The sequence below is a fragment of the Triturus cristatus genome, chromosome 2_1 (genome assembly GCF_964204655.1).
Source record: "Triturus cristatus chromosome 2_1, aTriCri1.1, whole genome shotgun sequence".
Lineage (NCBI taxonomy): Eukaryota > Metazoa > Chordata > Amphibia > Caudata > Salamandridae > Triturus > Triturus cristatus.
In genome coordinates, this window is record NC_140581.1 from 306,773,999 (window position 1) to 306,794,905 (window position 20,907).

Below are 20,907 nucleotides of genomic sequence, written 5' to 3' on the forward strand. Positions count from 1 at the left end.
TTTGCTGCATTTGGCTCCAGGGGAACCCTTACACCTTCGGTGACTTTAGAATCCCTAGCATGTGGGAAAAATGACACAAATTTGATGTGGATATCTTTTGTAGGAAAAAGGGTTATGAAGACGTGAGCACAAACTACTAAAAATATCTAAAAAGGGCATAGTTGGTTGAGACAGTTGGGGCAGCCCTGTTATATTCACCCATTTGGTATTGTTTTTTGTTTTTACTGAAACACGTACTCAGTGTAAGAATTTATGTAAAACAAATAAATCAATAGTGTGACACTTGGGGCAATTGCAATTCTTTTTGCCTTGGTATGCCATGCCTTGTATGCCTGACCAAGGCAGGGCGACCTAGCTCCACTGGGACCTAGTTGCCCGGCAACAGCTAGTGTTTCTCAACCTGTTGTCCGGGGACCCATGGGGGTCCTCGAAACCTCCTCAGGGAGTCCTCAACTACTTAGAAAATGAAATAATATTAACAGATTGAAAAGTTATATAAATATAGAAGCTAAGTTAACAAATGTTATATGTTATGTTATATATATACTCTCATAACGCGCACAGCTACTCCGGGGAGTGTCCCGGCACGGGTCCAAGAGGGGTCACCTAACTGTCACTAGGGGAAGAGGTAAGTTTTTAAAAGTTTCTTGAAGGCTAACGGGTCTTGGGTATTGCACAATGGAAACGGAAGCGCATTCCATGCCTGGGCAGCCTTGACGGCTAGGGAGCAGCCGCCCATCTTGTGGCGAATGAAGCGGGGCACTTTAGCTAACAACAAATGTGCTGAAAATGTGAATGAATTTGAAAATGGAGATTAAAATCAGTATCCTCAAATTGATTTGTGGGAGCAGTGCAAGTGCATCAAACAGATGGCTGATGAGTGGCCTCGACTGAATTTGGAAAAGCTCCAACCTTCATATTAAAATTTTGATTTTTTTTTAAACGTATATGTGCTTGCGAATTAAATAAAATGTGTCCTCGTTTGTTTGAATTTTTTTTTCTGTGTATTATTTCGTGGTTCAAATCATTGACACTGCCTAGGCTGGGGCCCTCGGCTAGCAGTCATGACTCACTGGATGGTTCCCGGATTCCAATAATGATTCGGGAGGGGCAGGGGCCCAGGTTTCAGTAGTGATTAATTGACGACCTCCAGAAGTCAAAAGGTTAAGAACTATTGAGATAGGCCATAGGTTCAAGTGTTTCTGACCTTCAAGCTAACTGAGGCTCTAAGGTTGAAACTCCTGTGTCCCTCCCCCCCACCCCAACTCCAAATGGGACGGGGGAGCTGCAAGTTTGGTGGAATGGAAGCACTGTCAAATTATACCAGTGCTCCTTTCTAGCTAAACTCTAGATTGGTGTTCTATTCTATGAACTGGTGTCTGGTTGAGATGAAGTTACTTTGACACCCACTTTACCTCACTATTTGGCAAACTTGGGTCGATGTATTATTTGCTCAACATCTACTATTGTGTTCCCTGCAAGGCTACTGATGGTTAGGTGTCTGCATCTGTTAAAGGATTGGCCGTAATCAAGATATTCGGTGGTGGGTTCAGGAAAATCTGCACAATGTTTGAAACTTGATCAGACATATACTGTTTTCACAAATATATATGTTAAGAGTTATGAAATCAGGTTGTCAGCTAGTTAAAAAGAAGGGAGGGTATGAAACAGTGTTAAGAAATATACCTTCATGGTAATTCTTTTACTCTTATTCCTAACTGACTCTCCTTCAATGACAACTATTTTTTCAATCCTGCCACTGGCGTTTTCCAGTTTATTGTAAAGCAGGGGGAGCACCGGATTAAACATGAAGGTATTTGTTCTATTATTAGGTGCAGTCCTGTGTGGGAAATCTATATGAATCGGATAAACATTGTAAAACAGGACGGCAGATGATATTGTTCAAAACCACTGATTTTGTAAAGATTAAGTCTTCAAATTGTACTTTATCCTCAGATTGCTTCTTTGAGAAGGCCTCAGCGACATTGGAGAGGCTAAGGACGTTTTGCAGAGAAGGTGAAGAGAATTTGGATACATGCACATTTTTACAACTTTATACACAGGTAAATGTATTATCGCTGTTATATAGTGCCACAGTTAAAATCACTGATGATGTGTAATGGGAGCAAAATTACAAAATAGTTGAAACTTCAGCATTTCATGTGCTTTGTGTCGGCGTATATGCTCTATATAGAGGAGAAAACAACATTTGGAATATATAAAACATAGAAATTCAACCTAAAAACATAAGTGAAAAGGACGTTATAGTTGAGCTTCAAAGAATACAAAAAACCTGAGATTTGACACGGTGAACCACTTAACCATAACTTGCACACCAATCCACTTATTAATTTGGAGGTCATTTGGGAATGACCATGTGCTCCAGCTGGGAGAGTGTCCAGCGTGCGGTTGTGTTTAGTGCTGAGGCCACTGTGTTAGGGAGGCAAATTACCTGGGTTCATGTGGGCTCACTATTGAAGCTTTAGGTGTCCTCCTTTTCGCAAAATGCAAGCTTTCCTCCAGTGCCTGTTCAGGGGTTCATGATCGTTCGCTTGGGAGCTGTAGAGGAAACAGGTGACAGGTTTTGCCATGTCTGCAGTGTTGTTTTTCTGCTCTGGGCTGACACAGATCAAAGGGTTTGAAAATAGTCTGCTTGCAGAAGTGTTTACTATACAATGCCACCTGCTGGGGAGATTCCTGTTCGAACAGAATAAATCTGGATCCTTGTTCTAACCATCGTGATCCAATACTGGTTTACTAATTGTTAAACCACCATTTCTAGATCTTCCCTGAGACAGTGTATGCGCTGTCCCTTGCAAGACATGTTGTTTACTTATAGGGGGCTTAGAGCCCACCCATTGCTTACCATTGGTTGGTTTCAGTGTCACTCTCACTTCCTTTCTTTTCTTTGATCACCTCTTTCTCCGTTTTACCCTTTCCTGGAGCATGGCCCAAGTACTGCTTCCCTGCCAAGTGTCCCTTCACTGCCCACATTTCCGGAGCTAATTTTGTCTTGTAGTTGCATCACACCATAATGGTGCTTGAGTTTGCAGGCTGTTCGCCCCCCGTGCTCCTCATTGCATTTTTTGTTGTTGTATTTATTATAGAACGTGAAATTGGCCAAAGGATATTGTAGAGGTTTACCTGAGCAGCAGATCATGTTACACAAGGGGAGACACATTTTTTTTATTTATAAATAGCTTGTTATCTGCCCGAGGGCATTGGAGCAATTTTCATGAGCGTCAGATTATGTACATAAGAGAAGGTTCAATTTTTTTATTGCTTATTTTTTTGTTTAAAAAGTCTATGATGCACCCAGCATTGGCATCTAGCACTTTTTTTTATTGTTGATGGGAGGGCGGGGCAAGGGGGATCTGGACCCTCATAGTGCATGTTCTCCAGTATTTGGGGTGTCTTTCATAGATTCACATGCTTGAATATTCCCCGTCGTCGAAGTGGGAGTCCCACGGTATATATAAAAAGCAATAAGTATCATGTATATATACATATACACATACATAACCACATAAGAGTATATACATATCCAAATAAACTTATATATATATAGTTCAAATAACATATCAAGTTAAAATACCATAGGATAGTATTGAGACATAGGAAAGCATTGAGAAAAAGATTCACTTTGCTAACATATCACTGTCATTTTATAGTCCAAACTCCAGCCAATCAGGCGCTAGCACCCTCTAGAACCTTCTCCTCAGAGGCTCAGGCCCTCAGATTTTCTACCGCACGTCGTGTGAAGGGAGTCTCCCTGAGCTCTGCTCAGTTCTTCATCTGGTTTGAGGTTTTTTATCTCTCATCATGTCTGCAAGTAAGAAATCTCTTTTCCGTCCTTGTTCATCTTGCGGAAAGTCAAGACTTTTCTCTGAGGATCCCCATGAGAAATGTATTTATTGTCTGTATCCTGATCATAAGGTGGCTAATTGTAAGATCTGCAGAACTTTCTCTCACAAAACTTTGAAAGATAGAGAAGGTCGCCTTTTAATATGGCTTCAAAAACTGAAGGACACAGACAACCCACTTTCTGAGGTGGAAAGTGTAGCCTCTGTCAAAACAGGAGTCTCCTCAAAGCGTGGAAGTGTCCAGGACTTGCCATCTCCTTTTCTGAAAAAGAAGAGACTTCACCTTGAGGAAGTGTCTACAGGCAAAGTCTCTGTTACCACGTCTGCGCCCCCGAGACGTAGCTCTCAGGCGTCTTTGACTCCGTCAGCACATGTTTCCAGTCAGAAACTTTCAAAACCGTCGACGGGCCCGTCGACGGCCCCTCCGTCGACGAGATCGGCTACTTCATCAGCCTCGTCGACGACGGTGACGACGGTATCGAGCAGATATCCTTCGTCGACGACACTGACTTCGTCGACGTCTTCTCCGTCGACGGTAGTATGTGTGTCTCTTAGAACTGTCTCGTCGACGATACCACTCACTTCTTCGTCGACGACTGGGAAGCTGGCGCTTCCGTCGACGTCTACAACTCCGTCGACGATGGATAAAAAGAAGAAGAGGAAATCTTCCTCGTCGACGACGGCCCCGTCGACGACAGCCTCGTCGACGACAGCCACACCGTCGACGACAGCCACACCGTCGACGACAGCCCCGTCGACGACAGCCACCCCGTCGACGGCAGCCACCCCGTCGACGGCAGCCCCGTCGACGGCAGCCTCCTCGTCGACGACAGCTCCGTCGACGATTGCTTCGTCGACGGTCGCCTCGACGACGACAGGGTTAAATTTTGCGACAATGCCATTGGTGCCAATGTCAACGCCAGCACTGGGGTCTGTGGACAGCTCCTTAATGCTACGTCGTAAGGCCATGCTAGACCCGGTTATGTTACCACCTGGACCACGGCCACCTCGTCAACTATTTCCCTCAGGGGATGAGGACGATTCGGATGAGGGCGATCAGTCTCTTTTTCGGGATGCTCATAGTCCTTCTGAGCTCCATATAAAGTGCCAAGAGTCTGAGGAGGATGAATACTATGAAAAGGAAGAAGAGCAAAATCCCTCTGCTCCGGTTCCTATGGTGCAGCTTCCTGTGCAGCTTATTTCCAACCTCCAATATATGTTGGAAGATTATAATCGTCGTTTTCCAGCATCCCCTCAAAATTCTCAACGTGAAGCGCCATCTGAGGTTCCACCTCATCCTATATTGCCAACGATACCCACGCCCTCCATACCTGCACTGCCTTCCAATGTAGAGGAGGATAATATGGACAATCTTGATACGGAAGAGGGTGAGCTCCCAGAGGACGACTCTATGGCGGACTGGGATGACTACCAAATCAATTCGCCCGCATCACCGCCAAGGTCACCAGTCAACTCGCCACCTGTCGACATAACAGGGTTCCATCAGCTGATGGAGAGAGCAGCGCAACGCTTTCACCTTCCCATGGTGGTTAGGGAAGAGGACTGTTTCTTGTATGACTTCAAGTCCCAGCCTCAGAAACAAGTACGAGCTGTGCCAATCATAGACTTCATATGGAATGAAGGCATAAAATTAATGAAGACACCTAATTCTATTCCGGCGGTGCTCCCACGCCTGGAGAAAAAATATAAAGCTCCGGATTCTTCCCCAGCCTGCTTGGTGTCTCAACCTAAGCCGGACTCAGTGATCACACAAGCGGCACAGCGCCGCTCCAAGAATCCATCATCTCCAATGTCGGCGCCTCCGGACCGCGACGGCCGTCGCCTGGATGCCATAGGCAAGAAGTTTTCCACCATGGCGTCAACAACGGTCCGGGCTGCGAATTCCTTGGCAATCCTCGGCCGTTATGATAGACAGATGTGGTCGGACATGGCTGCATTGATCAAGCTTATACCGGAGGATTCTAGAGCAGAAGCTCAGAAGATCCTGCAAGAGGGTGAGAGGGCGTCATCCGAGATCATTGACTGCTCTGTTGACATCGCATCCACCGGTTTCCGCCAATTGGCGGGAGCAGCCGTCCTAAGGAGACAGGGCTGGCTTCGATCAACCTCTTTTCGGCAAGAGGTCCAGGCTAAGATTTTGGACATGCCATATGACGGGGAGTCATTATTCGGCCAGCATGTAGAAGATGCCTTGCAAACCATTAAAAAGGACACGGATACGGCTCGTTCCCTCGGCACTCTACAGTTTAAGAAGCAGCCCTTTCGAGGTGCGCGCGGCCGCGGCACCTCCTCATCATCATCCTTTCGTGGCTCCTCGTCCCAATACCGCTCGTACAATCAAGGGCAACAACGGTACTTTTCACAACCGCAGCAGTCCTACAGACAGCAAACTAGCAAGTCATATAGAGGAAAGTCGAATTACAGAGGAAATTCAACCAAGAAGCAGTGACTCTGTACGAACAAAACTTCCTTTTCCCAGTTGTCCTCTAGTTCTTGTTGGAGGAAAAATCTCCCAGTTCTTTTCAACCTGGTCCTTAATCACTTCGGACCGCTGGGTTCTGGATATTATTTCAAGGGGCCACGCCCTAGAGTTTGTGAAGGTTCCTCCACGCACACCTCCATCCGGGCCACCACCCGCCCATCTCAGAGAACTTTTCAAACAAATCCAAATAATGTTAAACAAGGGTGCCATCGAAGTGGTTCCGAAATATCAAAGAGGGTTGGGATTCTATTCCCGTTTTTTCCTCATACTAAAGAAATCAGGGGAATGGCGTCCCATCCTCGATCTCAGATTGCTCAACAAATTTCTCAAGACTCAGTCCTTTCGGATGCTCACATTGAAGGACATCCTCCAATTCTTTTCTCAGGAGGATTACATGACAACGATCGATCTGCAGGACGCATATTTCCATGTGCCCATTCTACCACGTCACAGGAAATACCTACGGTTTCGAGTGGGCCACAGGGATTACCAATTCAAAGTCCTACCCTTCGGACTCTGCTCAGCCCCGCGGGTCTTTACAAAATTCCTGGCCCCAGTGGTGGCTCACTTACGACAAGAGGGTATTCAGATATACCCCTACCTGGACGATTGCCTCATCAAAGCTCAATCCTCCCACCAGGCGGCCCTCGATACCCAGCGCTGTCTCGATCTATTCCAGTCCCTGGGGTTGTCGATCAATGTACAAAAATCTCAACTCACGCCGACTACGTGCAAGACCTTTCTCGGCGCTTGTATCAATATGAGCACAGCCATGGCCTTTGCTTCAGCAGAGCGTCAAGAACGGATTCAACAGCTTGCGAGCTCCATCGCAGCAAAGCAGTCAGTTTCAGTCCGCATATTAAAATCCTTTCTGGGAATGGCGTCCTCATGCATCGCTTTGATCCCTCTCTGCAGACTAAAGAGTCGCATCATCCAAGAGGAGTTAGACAAGCAGTGGCGCCAGGTTTCCGGTTCCTTCAACGATCAGATCGTGGTGTCACCCCGCATGGCTCAATCGCTGCATTGGTGGACTCGTCCTGCCAACATCGCAGCAGGAACATCTTTTCTGTCGACAACCCCAGAACTCGTCCTTACCACGGACGCATCCATGGAGGGTTGGGGCGCACATTTTCAAGATCTATCCGTCAAGGGCCAATGGTCAGCGGCTCAGCGTTGCTGGCACATCAACAGACTGGAACTGATGGCCATTTTCTTGGCGTTGAAATCCTTCCGCCTGCAATTCCAAGGGAAGTCAGTCCTCATTCAGACGGACAACACCACGTGCATGCACTACCTGAACAAACAGGGCGGGACAAGATCTCCACTGCTCTCCCGTCTGGCGCAGAGGATTTGGAGTTGGGCCATACTCCATCAGATGACGTTACAAGCAATTCATCTGCCCGGCATTTCCAATACTCTGGCGGATGCACTCAGTCGGTCAGCATCATCAACCCACGAGTGGGAGTTGCATCAACCGACGCTGGAATTTGTCTTCAACCTTTGGGGTCACCCGACAATCGACCTCTTCGCAACCCCGCAGAATGCAAAATGCCAGTCCTACGCAAGCTGGTTTCCCCACCAAGGGTCGTGCGGAAATGCCCTTTCGATCAATTGGTACGGGATATTTGCGTACGCTTTTCCGCCGATTCCTTTGATTCCGCGAGTGCTGCGGAAGATGAGACAACAACCGTGCCATGTACTTCTAATAGCTCCACGGTGGCCTCGGCAAGCATGGTTTTCGGAGTTGCTTCTCCTATCCCAACGCGAGCCCATCCTTCTCCACCTGAAGCCGGATCTGCTGACAATGAACGATGGTCGGATATGCCATCCGAATCCCAGCTCTCTCAGCTTGTCGGCTTGGAACCTGAGCACCTTGAATTTGCTCATTTGAACATTCCTCCAGCCTGCAGGGAGGTGTTAGCTAAGGCAAGAGCTCCATCCACAGTGAAAACGTATAAGCTCAAATGGAAGCGATTTTGTCATTGGTGTGCTTCCGCCCACATTCATCCTGTGCACGCTCCCCCAGAACACATTCTGCCATTCTTCCTACAACTAGCGCAGTCTGGATTATCGCACTCTACCCTAAAGGTCTTTCTAGCGGCAATATCTCGCTTCCGACAAGACGGCTCGTCCTCTCTCTATTCATCCAGAGTCATACAACAATTTTTCAAGGGTCTCTTCCGCATGTTCCCGCCCATTCGCCGTCCTCCACCCACGTGACGCCTGAACATCGTGCTGGCTCAACTCATGAAGGCGCCCTTCGAACCTATCCACTCAGCGGATGTCAAATTTTTAACTTGGAAGGTGGCCCTCCTCCTTGCTCTGACCTCTTCCCGCAGAGTCAGTGACATTCACGCCTTTACAATAAAGCCTCCGTTCCTTCAATTCAGATCGGACTGTGTCATCCTCCGCACTAATCCGGTTTTTATACCTAAAGTACCATCCGATTTCCATCTTAACGAACCGGTGCTTTTAAAGACTTTTTTCCCGCATCCACAAACCCCGGCGGAGCAAAGCTTACACTCTCTGGACTTGAAGAGATGTCTTAAATTCTACATTAGCAGAACTCAATCCTTTCGCAAATCTGACCAGTTGTTTGTGGCCTACGGGCGTGCTTGCAAAGGACAATCGGTCACCAAACCTACGATTGCCCGTTGGGTTTCATCAGCAATCTCTTTTTGCCATCAAAAGGCTGGTAAGCCTCTGTCTTCGGGAGTGAGAGCCCATTCAACGAGGGCTATGTCATCTTCCACTGCCCTGTTCGCTGGTGTGCCCATCCATCAGATATGCCTGGCAGCTACGTGGTCCAGCAGGCACACGTTTACGAAGCACTACTGTCTGGAATCCATTAACGAAGCAGACACGGCTGTGGGACAGGCAGTTCTACGAAGTCTATTTAAATAAGGTGAGCCTCTGCTACTTCCCTCCTCCTGGGGTATTATTAATTGCGTTCTAAATACATTGTCATTGTATTACATGCAATATCAATACGGCTTGGTCAGCCGAATACTGTTTACTGCTTACTATTCTATTCAAGCATGTGAATCTATGAAAGACACCCCAAATACTGGAGAAGAACAAATGTTACTTACCTGTAAACTGTGGTTCTCCAGTATTGGTGTCTTTCATAGATTCACATGCGACCCACCCTCCTCCCCTCAGAGGCTCTCTTCTCCTCTTTCGGCTCTATGGTCACTCTCGTGCTCGAAAATCTGAGGGCCTGAGCCTCTGAGGAGAAGGTTCTAGAGGGTGCTAGCGCCTGATTGGCTGGAGTTTGGACTATAAAATGACAGTGATATGTTAGCAAAGGGAATCTTTTTCTCAATGCTTTCCTATGTCTCAATACTATCCTATGGTATTTTAACTTGATATGTTATTTGAACTATATATATATAAGTTTATTTGGGTATGTATATACTCTTATGTGGTTATGTATGTGTATATGTATATATACATGATACTTATTGCTTTTTATATATACCGTGGGACTCCCACTTCGACGACGGGGAATATTCAAGCATGTGAATCTATGAAAGACACCAATACTGGAGAACCACAGTTTACAGGTAAGTAACATTTGTTCTTCTCCATTCTTTTCTCTGTGTTTCCTTCTACCCAGCCCTTCCGCTAGCAATTTAAATAGAAGCGCTATGATGTGGCCAGCATGGTCACATCATATGGCTTTAAAAAAAAAAACTTTCAGCCATGCTGCACAGCAGCTGTGCTCCAGCATTTCAGCATTTTCATAGAATCTGTCCCGAGACCTGTTATACCTTGCTTTTTGCACAACCAACAGGCACGGCAGGTGATTTCTCCAGTAGAGCGTAAAAAACATTTCTTTTCAGGCTCATAAGAAATATGTATCTGCAGACCTCTCTCTGGAGACAAACTGGAAAGGGAATACATTTCTCATGCTGTGACCGGCAGTCTGTAAATAAATATCAGATTCCTCCTACTATGCTCCACTCTATTAGTGGGCAAAAAAACAAGCCATTTCATAAGCCATAGGATCTTGAGCTGTTCCTGGAATCCTCAGGGTTATTGAGTATGGATACATCGCATACCCCACCCATGTTAGGCCCTGTAGGACTGACAGATCAAGTGACATGGACTCGCTGTACTCACTAGGGACACTGCAAGGCTGGATAGGGATCGCCTAGTGTCATTGGCTACCTGATTGACCAATAAAAACTGGCCTGGTGGTACGGTGACAAGAGACGGGGGCAAATCCCATTTGCCACACAACGTATAGCTGGAGTAATTAATGGATAATCACATCCAGCAATTGACTCTCACCAGCACTACCTGAGGGGCTCTATGACTCCACGTCAAGGTCCAGATTGTAAGGGGGTCATTCCTCACCAGTACTGATTTGGTGCAGTGTTCTTGTTACTGTTTGTAATGTTTCTGTGAGACCGATACTGGTGGCCTCCAGCCTGCTGTACGATCTCTGCTTTGCTTGGATTTGGTGTTTTACATTTCAGAGTGCATAAATATTCACCCAAGATGGCAATAGTAGAGTTTCTTACATTAAGATACATATACGGGGATGTGGCCAGGGAGGCCAAGATGGTGGACACATTTTAGCAATGCTCCAGACCTCCTCCACCATCTGAACTCCCTAGCCGCCTGCTGTAGCCTTCCAGCAACCTACATTGGCTCCAGAGACTATTGGAATGGCCACCGTGCAGGCGACCTGTACCTGCCATGCTCCCCAAACAGTACATGGTGATGGCTGTGGACCTGAGGTGTGACCTCGAGGCAGGGCCGATTGCAGATGGGGCCTGGAGGCATGGCTAGTGCTTCCATGGACTGGGGGAGCCACCGGGGCCCGCGGATTCAACTGCTGCAGGCCCCCGCTGCTTAGGAGGGATCGTTGAACAGTGGCGACGGCTGCCCACGACATGGGACTTGTAGGACTGAGCGGAAGAGCGGAGAGGTCTCAAGATAACTTTCACCCGTTCAGGGAACCAGTGGCAGATGGCGGTGAGGCTGGCGCCTCTGCACTGTAGCACGCCCACAAGGCACATAGCGGATGCCCTGCTAATTGGGGACGATTGGGCGGCACGCTGTGTTGGTCGTCCGCAACGTGGGACCCTTTTAGGACCAGCCTTTGCTGACATTGCCCTCACTGCAGCAGTGCCTCCCTGCTGGGAGATTGTCTCGCTATGTCGACCTTGCTGGGGCCATCATCCCGACGTATTAACTCTATTGTCCTTCCGTCCCCTGCCAGCTGGGCTTGCAGATGTCACCTCAGGGTCCCGGAGGGGGTGGTGGGCGATCAGCTTGACGCCTTCATGTTCCATCTGAGATCGGATGACCCCATCCTTGCCTCGGGCACCTTGCTACTTGGCCTGTTTGGATCCTGCGCCTAGGAAGCTCTGGCTTCTTGTGCTGCTCTGCTTTACTCATTGGCAAGCAGGCCATGTGGCCCCCTGATGATCTGCTGCTCCCGCCTGTCGCCACCTCCTGATTCTTTATTGGCACCGTGGTGTGGCAGGGAGGGATGCTGAAGCTGGGGGCGACAGGAGGCGTTCATCATTCCTTGCTCCTTTGACTGTGACAGTGCTTGCTTTGGCCTAGTGGCCTCCCTCCCCTTTTACAATGGGTCTTCTCCTGGGGGCCAGCTAGGCACGGGTGGTTAGGTTGTCACCTGCCCCCTCCTTCCCATCTTGACTGGGTACTTCTCGGAGTCGCATCAATGTGGGGCCCGTCCGCCTTCCTGGTGACATGGTGAAAGACAATGGCACAACACTGCGCATGAAGTCTTGTATTGACAGGTTCGCCTCGCTGGTGGCAGCTGTCCGAGTCCGCCCTCTGAGTCTACGGGGAGCACCAGCCTGACCAACTGATGTGGCAGCTATCATCTAAGCCATTCAGGCCTCCTGAGAAGCGGCAGAGGCAAAGGTCAGAGAGGTGGGGATGGATGTGATGCTCCTGCAACAGGACCGTCGCAATGTCGCTGATAGGGTGTCTGAGGCCAAGGAACAAATCTCGCAACCTAGAAGACGAGGTGGCTGATCTTAAGAAGCCAGTTGCCAGGCAGACTTTCAGTTCCTGAACCCCTGAGGCCATAGCCCAGGATGCAGAAAACCGGTCCTGCTATAATAACCTCCGCTTACTCCAGTATTGGAACTTTAATAGATTCACATGCTTGAATCATTCCTCATCGTCGAGATGGGAGTCCCCGGTATTCTAAAAAAATAATAGTCTCCATAGACATATACACATAAGGCCTACGCCTAATACTCTTTTATAACATATCTATGTCCTTTAAGAAAAAGAACCAAACTCAAAACTCAACCAATCAGAAGAGACTACCCTGTAGAACCTTCCTGAGAGAGGCTCCAGTCCCTCAGATTTTCGATCGCACGTTGTGCTAAGGGAGTCTCCAGTGAGCTCTGCTCAGTTTTCTTCTCTTTTCTGGCTTGGAGGGTTTTTTCACCATTTCAGCTTTCTATCAACTCATTGAAGTTATTTGTAGGTGATTCAAATTGATGTCCACCATGTCAGAAATGCCTAAAAATGGTTTATTCAGAGCCTGTGGAACCTACAGGAAGAAAAAGCTGCATATTGACGATAAGCATAAGGACTGCTTATACTGTTTTTAACCTGACCACAAGCCAAAAGAGTCCAAGGTATGTCGTACCTTTTCTACTAAAACTCTTAAAGAACGAGAAGGAAGACTTCTTTTGTGGCTTCAGAGACTGAAAAATAGAGATGATGGGGTGTCCGATGAGGAGAGTGCTGCATCATCTAAAGCCTCCTCAAGAACACCTCAGAGATTACCTTTAGATTACCCTGAGGGCTCATGGTCGCAGCCACCAAAAAAAGCGTCAAACGTCTGTTGAGTCCTCTCACAAACAGACTGAAACTACCACCAAAGCCCTTCATGAGGAAAGAAAAGTTTTAAAAATCAAGAGACCGGTTTCAGAACCTAGAACACCAACTATGATATTGAAGCATACCTTCAAGGAACCTACCTCAGCTCCACAGTTAAGCACCCCGTCGACGACACCACCGTTGACGAGAAGATCATCACCTGAGGGGGTTCTGGTAACGACAACGGTGTCTTCAATCAATACTGTGACGGTTTCTGCAGCATCGATATCGTCGACGACATCGTCGATGGGTACCGTACCTTTACCGTTGACGAAGCAAATTGTATCGTCAAAGTCTTCATCGATGATGAAGGGTCAACTTCCGGTGAAGATACATCCGTCGACGACATCACTCCCGCCGACGATCCCGTTGACGGAGACCTCGTCGAGAGAAGCAGCGTTGACAATGGAAATGTCATCGGCGTTACCGTCGACGATTATCCCTGTTGCCGGCAGTTTGTCGTCTACGACGATTCTTCCGTCGACGGAGCAGCCGCCTTCTTCAATGAAAATTATTCCGGTAGTGATGCAATCGTCGACAGGATCGTCGACGACACCGTCGACGAGGAAGGAAAAGCAAAAAGTTCAAAAATTGCTGTTAACACCAGCTGTAACCTCACCTAGTCAGGTGCAAGCCCTTTTGCCATCACAATTTTGGTAGGAAGAGGATGAGGAAGATGAAGAATTTGATGAAGATAGCCTTTTTAGGACAGCCATGAGTCCATTTGATCTTCATGTTAAATATCAAGAGGAGTCTGATGAGGATGATGGTTATGGACGTCCATATTACCATCCACAACAGCAATATCACCAGCAGGAAATTATGTACCTACCTACAAGGCTAATGACAGACCTGCAATTTATGCTAGCAGACTACAAAAGGAGATTTCTGCCATAGCAGAATATACAACAGGTTCTGCCTCCTCCGCCTTCTCCTCTTGTTATTCCACAGACACAGGTTGGTTCTCCTGTTCTTCAAAAGTCTCCTAGGGTCCATCCTCCTACTCCAGCTCCTCCTGTTCAGCAGTTAACATCCTCTGATGAGGAAGTAGAGAGAGAGAGGAGGGAGAGATTCAACAAGATGAATGGGATTCCTACATCATCCCCACTCCGACATCTTCATCTCCCCAACAAACGAATTCACCTCCAGAAGATATTGGGGGTTTTCACAACCTTCTGGAGAGAGCTGCTAAGCGCTTTGATTTACTGATGCCTATGCATCAGCAAGACTGTTTTATGTATGATTTCAAAGAGCTTTTTAGGAAAACAGTAAGATCTTTACCTATAATAGATTACATATTGAAGGAGGGGCTAAGGAGCAGCAGCGGTTGCCGAGACTAGACAAAAAGTATAAAGCTATGGATGATGCTCCAGCCTGTTTAATAGGTCACCCAAAGGCAGATTCAGTGATTTCTCAGGCAGCGCAGCGTCGCTCTAAAAATCCTTCAGCTCCCCTGACTGCTCCTCCTGACAAAGAAGGAAGAAAGCTTGACAACATAGGCAAGCGTTTTTCAACGATGTCTGCTATAACGGTCCAAACAGCAACTCTCTGGCTTTACTGGGCCGTTATAATAGGCAGATGTGGTCGGACTGGTCACCACTTTTGGACAAACTCCCAACAGATGACAAGGAGAAAGCTAGAAGAATACTTCTGGAATGCGAACGGACTGCCTCGGAAGTGATAGACTGTGCTATGGATGTAGCTTCCACTGGGTTCAGGCAGCTACCAGGAGCGGCAGTCTTGAGGTGTCAAGGCTGGCTCAAAGCTACCACATTGAGACCTGAAATACAAACAAAAATCCTTGACCTCCCTTACAATGAAGAAGAGTTATTTTGCAGCCACGTTGACGAAGCCTTGCAGACCATCAAATAAGATACTGATACAGCTAAGTCTCTGGGGTCTTTACAGTTCAGAAAGACTACTTTTCTTGGTTCACGAGGAAGAGGCTATCAGTCTTACAGGTCAGGATACTTGCAATCCCAGTATTCAACGTATCCTGCAGCCACTCAGCAATATAGACCACATTATACTAGCCGCAACCACCTGCGGCAGCCTACAACAAGGCTTCCTTCAGAGGAAAATCAGGATGCCAGGGTAAGGAGCCCGGTCGACGACAATGACCTCTCCCGGCTGTCGGCCTCTATCTGACTAGCTCCATCCAAAGTGCGAGGCAAAATAACCCGTTATTTACAACAGTGGTGGGAAATCACGTCGGACCGATGGCTCCTAAACCTTATCCAATTCGGTCACTCTGGAGTTTGTAAAGATCCCGCCAGTGAATCCTCCTCAACCTTGCTTCCAGAAACATCTACACCTCTTAAAGATGGAAGTTACCAACATGTTACAAAAAGGAGCGATTGAAGAAGTTCCTTTCAATCAGAGAGGAAAGGGGTTTTACTCCCAGTTTTTCTTGATACGAAAAAAGCTAAAAAACTTGAGACCGATCATGGATTTGAGGAACTTGAACAAATTCCTCAAAAAGCAAGTGTTCGTATGATTTCTATTCAGGATGTGCTTCACCTTCTCAACAGAAACAATTACATGGCGTCTCTGGACCTCTAGGACGCAAAATTTCATCTACGATACACCGAAAACACAAAAAGTTTCTAAGATTTACGGTGGCCGGCAGTCACTTTCAATTCCGCGCTTTACCCTCTGGATTAAAATCGGCTCCCCGCATTTTCACGAAATGTTTGGCTCCAGTAGCAGCATTTCTAAGGCAGAAGCATCATCAAATTTTCCCTTACCTAGATTATTGGCTTCTCAAAGCCCCCACGTACGAAGCAGCAAAAGCATCCACCAAAGCTTGCCTACAGCTTTTCGAGAACTTGGGCCTCACTTTAAATGTGGAAAAGTCAATCTTACGACCATCCCGCGGACTGGTGTTTCTGGGGGCAACCCTAGACACCATGAAAAACATGGCCTATCCTACTCTGGAGAGACAACAGAGGATAAAATCCTTGGAAAGCAGGGTCCAAAAAAAGAAAGTCCTTTTCAGTACCCCTATTCAAATCCCTCCTAGGGATGATGTCTTCTTGTATCCCTCTCATACCTCACTGTCGGCTTCAAATGCGTCCTCTTCAGGAGGCTTTGAACGAACAATGGATACAGATAGAGGGATCTTTCGGCGATCTGACCAGATTACTCCTTCCATGATAACGGCCTAGGACTGGTGGACGCAACCTCACCGGCTCTCGCGAGGTCTGTCGATCCTATCACAGACTGTTCCTCTTGTGATTACCACGGACGCATCACTAGGGGGCTGGGGTGCTTTCTTACAAGACTTACAGGTCAGAGGGAAATGGCTGTCTTCCCACAAGGATCTTCAAATCAATATTCTTGATACAGGGTACATCGGTGCTTGTCAGGACTGACAACACCACTACAATGCACTACCTCAAAAATCAGGGTGGAACAAGATCTCTTCTGCTCTGTCAGGAAGCCCAGCTCATATGGCGATGGGCAATTCATCACAAAGTGCATTTATCAGCACAGTACGTCCCAGGGAAACAAAATGTCACAGCGGACAAATTGAGCAGGCTAAACATTTCTTGCCACGAGTGGGAGCTGGACCCGCACACTCTAGACAACATTTTCTTCCAATGAGGCAAGCCAAACATAGATCTGTTCGCATCTCCAGAAAATGCGAAATGCCGGTACTTCGCAAGTTGGCATCACCATCGAGGTTCATGGGGGAATGCCTTTTCAATAGCTTGGTCCGGCATATTTGCTTACGCCAAATTGCTCTTCTGCCACGAGTTTTAAAGAAGATAAAGACAGAAGCTTGCAAAGTAATTCTGATAGCTCCAGCCTGGCCTCGTCAGCACTGGTACAAGGAACTACACCTACTGTCAGTCAAGTCTCTGATTCACCTCAGACCAATTACGTCTCTCTTGACAATGAACCAAGGACAAGTCTGTCATCCAAACCCCAGTTCTCTAAAATTGGCAGCCTGGTCCCTGAGTTCCGGGAATTTCAACACCTGAAAATCCCACAGGACTGTAGACAGGTGCTGGCTAAAGCAAGAGCTGATAGTACTAACAAGACTTACTCCTTGAAGTGGAAAAGATTCTGCAGGTGGTGTACCTAGTCTAACGATTGCCCTCTCCATTCTCCTCCTGAGGAAGTCTTGCCTTATTTGCTTTTCTTGGCTCGCTCAGGTTTAGCCCACACGTCAATTAAGGTCCATTTGGCCACTATTTCCAGTTTCCGCAGAACAGCTAAAAGGCCATCTCTATGGTCCTGCAGGGTTATAAAACAGTTTGTAAAGGGGCTTTTTCGAATGTTCCCCTAATTAAGGCCACCTCCTCCTACATGGCAATTAAATACAGTGCTCAGTCAACTAATGAAGCACCCGTTTGAACCTATTCATAAAACGAATATGAAGTTCCTATCCTGGAAGGTGGCTCTTCTCCTAGCTCTTACTTTGGCAAGAAGGGTGGGAGAACTTCAAGCTTTCACTACTGAAGAACCCTTCTTACAATTTAAACAAGCTGAGGTTATTCTACGAACAAATCCTAAATGTATTCCTAAGGGCCCTTCGGATTTCCATCTTAACAAACCTATTGTGCTGAACTCATTCTTCCCAAATCCGCAGCCTGCAGCGGATCGTGCTCTGTACTCTCTAGATGTTAAAAGGTGCCTAAAATTTTACTTGAACAGGACTAAGTCATTTTGTAAGTCAAATCAACTCCTAATTGCATACAGTGCACCTAGAAAAGGTTTCTCCATTACTAAACAAGGGGGGCATCCTCTAACATCAAGAGTCCGTGCCCATTCTACAAGAGCGATATCCACATCTACAGTGCTGTTTGCAGGTGTCTCCCTGCCGGACATTTGTAGAGCAGCGACATGGAAGACGCTGCACACATTCACCAGGCATTACTGCTTGGATGCTGAGAGTAAGTGAGATGCGGCAGTAGGACAAGCAGTTCTCAGATATATCTTTCAATAAGGTGAGCCTTCTTCTTGGTTTCCTTCCCACCATCCTGAACTGTCTCACATTTTCAATGGTTGAAATTTTTCATTTTGCTTATGCATTTATATGTATATATTGTTGTACATGATTGATGCTTTCAAGAATGCATTTACAGTTGTAATTTATGGCATGCAATTGTGGTGCTTACTGCTAAGTATTCTGATTCAAGCATGTGAATATATGAAAGTTCCAATACTGGAGTAAGAAACCAGTTACTTACCTGTAACTATAGTTCTCCAGTATTGGAATCTTTCATAGATTCACATGGGACCTTCCCGCCACCCCTGGAGAAGGCCCACTACTTATCTCAGTATTTTTCTATTATGCGCACTTGTGCTTGGAAAATCTGAGGGACTGGAGACTCTCTCAGGAAGGTTCTACAGGGTGAGTTTTGAGTTTGGTCCTTTTTCTTAAAGGACATAGATATGTAATTAAAGAATATTAGGCCAAGGCCTTATGTGTTTATGTCTATGGAGACTATTATATTGTATAATACCAGGGACTCTCATCTCGACGACGGGGAATAATTCAAGCATGTGAATCTATGAAGGATTCCAATACTGGAGAACTATAGTTACAGGTAAGTGGGATTTCCTGAGGGGGTCGAGGCCTCTGGCAAGGATCATTTTCTCAACGACTGTCTTAAATTCTGGATTCCAGAGGTCGCCCTCTCACTATGGTGTGTTGTAGAGAGGGCACACAGAGCCCAACCCAGCGTCGTGCCAACCCATGATCACGCAGATCCTTAACTACCGCGATACAGATGTAATCCTCCAGGAGGTATGCCTCATTTTCAGTTAAATCGAGTCATAATTTTCCTGACTACACTATGCTAGTCCAGGCTCAGTGCAAATCCTTCGACACAGTGAAGGCCAAACTGAAAGCTCTCGCATTGCCCTACATGTTGATCTACCCGGCCAAATTGAAAGTGATCTGTGACTCCCACACTCGCTTCTTTACAAGCCACAAGAAGACCTGGGAATGGGCTGTTGAGCACAGTCAGCATGATCCATCACAGTTTCGCCAAGAGGACTAGGAGCCTCGATTGCAGCAGCGGCTGCTCGGCTATGGCAGAGGAGCGTCGATCCACCTGCCAACAATGAAATGATAATAAAACATGTTTATTTTTATTAATATTATTATTTTTCTCCTACAATGGAGTCTTGGGGGCGGGCCAGTGTGATGACAGGCTGGAGGGGAAGTGTTGGGCACTGCTTTTCAGTGCGCATGATGGTCTGGCCGTCTGTCTCAGGGCCACTGGTAAGGTCTACCGGGTGCCAGGAGGGTCTTGAAGTCTTGGGGGGGGGAGGCTGAAGATGCCACAGGGATTTGTCTAATTCCTCTGGGACTGAAGGAGGGTCCTGGACCGGAGCTCAATGACTTCACACTCGGGAGCAGGGACCCACACCGGGTGACCTACAGGGGTTTGCCCGTGTTGGGGCCAGAAGGGGGATTCTCTCACCTTGTCTTTTCTTTCTCTGCCCACTGTTGGGGGCGGCGGGTTGAGCCGATCCATGTTTTTTTTCCCACTTGTCAATTGATCCTCTGTAGGAGGAGGTCCACCTCTAATGCCTGTTTATCTTCTGCTTGTTATGTTCTTGTGGCTATGTTTGGGTGACAAATGCTTCTGAGGTGGAAGTATGGGGAGGGTGGAGTTGGGGGGATTGAGAAGTTTTGTTTTTTTGTCTGAGTTTTTACTTGGTTCAGTGGTTGCACACACTATGCACTGCTTGTGCATGCCGTAACCCTCCCCCAGCAAGCTTTGCAGGGGAGCTGCTGACCGCCCCTCCCATGGAGACCCCAGCTTTGAACTCCCCTTTTCTCCTCTGCAGTGGTTATGGCTGGCTTTCAGGTTGTGATGAGGAACGTCAATGGTCTGCTAGACCATATCAAACATGCTGCTGTCCTTCGCTACGCTAAGAGACCATGTCTGGGGGTCTTGATGCAACAAGAGACTCATCTCCTGGGTACCAATTGCTCCTTCTTGTGCAGGTTCAGCAGGATCGGACATAGCATGCAGGATATGTCAGGGCTCTAGTGGTGTAGCTATCCTTCTGCGTAGATCATCCCCCTTCGTGGTGACCTGGGCGACCTCTGACCTGCAGAGCCGGTATGTGGCGGTCGAGATCACGCTGTATGGGAAACCCATCAATCTCCTCAATTTGTTTGCACTGTCGCTCCAGTCCTTCACGATGCTTATTGGGATTATATCTGGGTTTGCCCAAGGGACTGCCATTCGGTCCTGCTTCAGGCCCTCTGGCAGGTCACCTACAATGGGGAGCACAACAGCGGCCTCCTGGATGGAGTTCCTAAGTCTCTGTGATGCATGGAGAACCTGGCATGCAATGGTCTGGAAGTACACACACATGATGACGTCGACTAAGACCCTTCGAGAATAGACCTCCTTCCACCAGCCACTGATATCTATCAGTCAGCGTCGTGTATACTCCTTAGGGGCATCTCTGACCACTCACCGATGCTTGTCTACTTTGGACCTCCAGCTCAGTCTAGTCGTTTGGTGTGGCATCTTAATGCCTGGTGCCTCACAGATGAACGGCTCCAGTAACACCTCCAAGCGGATCTTGGCTCCTACTTCGAGACCATCATGGGTTTGGTTGCCTCTGCTGGCTCCCTTTACGCAACTAGTAAGACCACGATTTGGAGGATCCCTAAAGCCCCGA

The 20,907-nt window shown here is 47.3% G+C and overlaps 1 protein-coding gene across 3 annotated transcripts in view; it reads left to right on the plus strand.

The window, feature by feature from the left end:
• RIMOC1 (RAB7A interacting MON1-CCZ1 complex subunit 1) overlaps positions 1 to 20,907 on the plus strand; it is a 352,796-nt gene that overhangs the window by 123,424 nt on the left and 208,465 nt on the right. For all 3 annotated transcript variants that reach the window (XM_085631178.1, XM_085631180.1, XM_085631187.1), the window contains exon 2: positions 1,957 to 2,063. In XM_085631178.1, the coding sequence (XP_085487304.1) occupies positions 1,957 to 2,063 (107 nt within the window). The remainder of the gene's footprint in view (positions 1 to 1,956; positions 2,064 to 20,907) is intronic.